General features: G+C 44.6%; 1 protein-coding gene across 1 annotated transcript; it reads left to right on the forward strand.

Moving 5' to 3' along the window:
* Nucleotides 1–562: 562 nt before the first annotated feature.
* On the forward strand, nt 563–2,259 carry LOC119336629. Its single transcript, XM_037608678.1, has 2 exons — nt 563–701; nt 1,497–2,259. Exon 2 carries the CDS (start codon nt 1,558–1,560, stop codon nt 1,987–1,989), a length of 432 nt encoding a protein of 143 aa, XP_037464575.1. The 5' UTR covers nt 563–701; nt 1,497–1,557; the 3' UTR covers nt 1,990–2,259.
* The last annotated feature ends 389 nt before the right edge of the window (nt 2,260–2,648 follow it).

Raw genomic sequence — 2,648 nt, forward strand, 5'->3', positions numbered from 1 at the left:
TATGCATCTTCCAGATGCAGAGGCCGGGAGTCATCCTCCTTTTCTAAATAAAAAAACGATAAACTGTTTCCACATGTCATTGTGTGTCTTGTGCAAATATAGCAATCCATATATAAATGCTATCAACGCAAAAAACATGTTCGCTTTGTAAACCTTCTCCCTCCTCTTGCTATAACATGTTTCTAGCTATCCTATATACAAAGGCTGTTGGAGATGCTGTAACCTTCTAAAAATTTGATCAACATTCAAAGGCGCACAAAACTGCACGGCGTGTTAACAGCAAATTGAGCTACATGTGAGCTATCATGTGCCCTGTCTAAGAAAAGGTTCGTGCTAATATTAGTATTAGCACGAAATGACAACGAGAGTAGGAGTGGGTTACTTGGAGGAGACAGGACGGATAGAGCCGATATCCGAGCCGGACCGATCCGCGGAAGCAGGGACGGACAGTGAGCGAGTGAGCTCCTCCGTGTCGACGTCCTGGCCATCCAGGGGCATTTAAGTCATTCGGCGAACGGCATGATCCTATAAATGGACACCCACCCCTCCCCAACCCCTCTTCGTCCGGGCCGTTGCAATTGACTCCGCGAGAGGTTCCTGTTCCCTGGCGGAGAGAGAGAGAGGCAGGGAGGGAGAGGAAGGAGAGACCGAAGGCCGCGGTGTTTTTACCCCGTCTCTTCCTCCGCCTTCGAGCTTTACTGGTATGTATCTTCGCCTTTGCCCTCTATTACGTTGTTCCTCCGAGGTTTTCGCTTCAGATTTTAGGGGCGTTTCGACGAGGAGAAAGGGGAGACCGTGAGAGGTTGCTAGGAGGCGTTTGAATGCGATTTTGTCGGTCCAAATCCCTAATTGGCGTAGATTTTGGCGCTGTGGTGCGGTTGTTCGTGGTTTTGGTGCGAATTTATCGTGGGTGGTGCGGTAGGTGGGGGTTTCACCGTTTAGATCTGGTAAAAATTTGTGAACCGGGAACGGGGCAGCTAGGTGTTTGGTTTACCAGCAGGTTAAAAGGGGTAGGTGCTGACTTGTGAATTAGGTTTTGTTTGTATCTGAGAATTTTATATTGTTTTTTAATCCTTTTGGATTCGTTTGTAGTTTGGTGCCAGGTGGACTGTACTATCCAAATTATTCAATTAGGTTGTGGTGTTGTGGGATTTTACTGGCTTTGGTCTGCCAAAGCGCCAACGGATTTATAGTGAATCTTGTCAGTAATGTTAGAATTCAGAAATCATAAGTAACCGAGATTTATCTGTAGAAAATTGTGGTCAAAGTATTGCAAATCTGTGATAAATCTTGCATGTAAATTTAGTGGCAATTTCGTGAGGTTGCGCCACTTTTAATACTAGTTTTTTCTTGTGTTCGATGCAAAAGTACTCTCAGATTTACTGCAATTTATTCTAGGAATGGTTCGGTAATAGCAGCAAGAACTGTCACCACGTGGGTCATATGCAAGTGCTTCGAAACAAAATTCTGAAGCAAATTCTTGTTCTGGGTTGCAGAAACTCCGATCTCAGAAACCAAGAAAAGGGGATCTGTGAAGAGGTTTCTCGCGGCAGAACAATGGAGGTACTTGGCAAATCTGTGATTGCTGAGCCCAGCAATGTGATTTTCTTGTCCACTATTCTGAACACAGAAGGGGAAATCCCCAGTCACAAGTGTGACAAGAGGTGCCAGAATGAGCACATCTTTGGAAACATGTACCGCTGTAAACTGACTGGAATGACACATATTTGTGACAAAAACTGTAACCAGAGGATCCTCTATGACAACCACAACTCGCTTTGCCGAGTGAGTGGGCAGTTGTTCCCGCTCTCGCCACTGGAGCTGCAGGCAGTGAGGGGGATTCGGAGGAAGCATGAAGCTGACAGCCATGAAGGGTGCTCCTTCAAGCGCAGGCGTGGTGCACAGCTGCATCCTTCCCCTTTTGAGAGGTCCTACTCCGCCGTGTCTCCGATACCGAGCCAAGCTGGAGATGGCATGGACCTGAGCTAGAGCTAACGAGACTTCCATCTTTTCTTGCCCCGGCTACCTTATGCGGATGTCTACTCCATTTCCCCTTCTTTGACACGATGGAAACTATAAGAGCTTCCTTCTTTATAGACTTATGAAGGGATATGAGACTCCTTAGAGGCACTAAATAATGTCTATGTAGTATCAATTCAGTTTCATGGGACCTTGTTGTAATCGTAACTTCGATTGAACAGCCTATTCTGAATTACTTAGTGTTAATCATTTGCTATTACCGTTTAGATTATTTCTCTATAGTGCGGTGCTCTTGTTTCCTCCAACTTTTCATTATTGTAGCTCCTTTCTTTCTTATGCTCTCTTGAGGTTCATTATCTGCTGCATTTAAGTGCATTCAAGCTGTGCAAATTTGCTTGACATAGTTGGTGATGTATATCCGTTGCAGACATTATCGTATTTCTTGGGGCGTGAACTTACTAACTAAATTTCCTTCATAATTAGTGCTTTGCATGGCAGGTTGCTGATCAGGTCTCAGCTATTTATGGTTTGCTCTCATATAGCTTATTTGTTTCAGTTAAATGTTTTCTTCTTTGCAGGTTATGTTTCTAACATCTATATTGCTTCCTCCTGTTTTGTTTTTGACTTGCTTCTTTCCTTGACCCCTTTCTGTTTTGCAGGGTGATCCA

The sequence above is a fragment of the Triticum dicoccoides genome, chromosome 1B (genome assembly GCF_002162155.2).
Source record: "Triticum dicoccoides isolate Atlit2015 ecotype Zavitan chromosome 1B, WEW_v2.0, whole genome shotgun sequence".
Taxonomy (NCBI): domain Eukaryota; kingdom Viridiplantae; phylum Streptophyta; class Magnoliopsida; order Poales; family Poaceae; genus Triticum; species Triticum dicoccoides.

What these genes read in the sequence shown, in the direction of transcription:
- LOC119336629 (XM_037608678.1), top strand. Translation starts at nt 1,558, where the DNA reads ATGGAGGTACTTGGCAAATCTGTGATTGCTGAGCCCAGCAATGTGATT.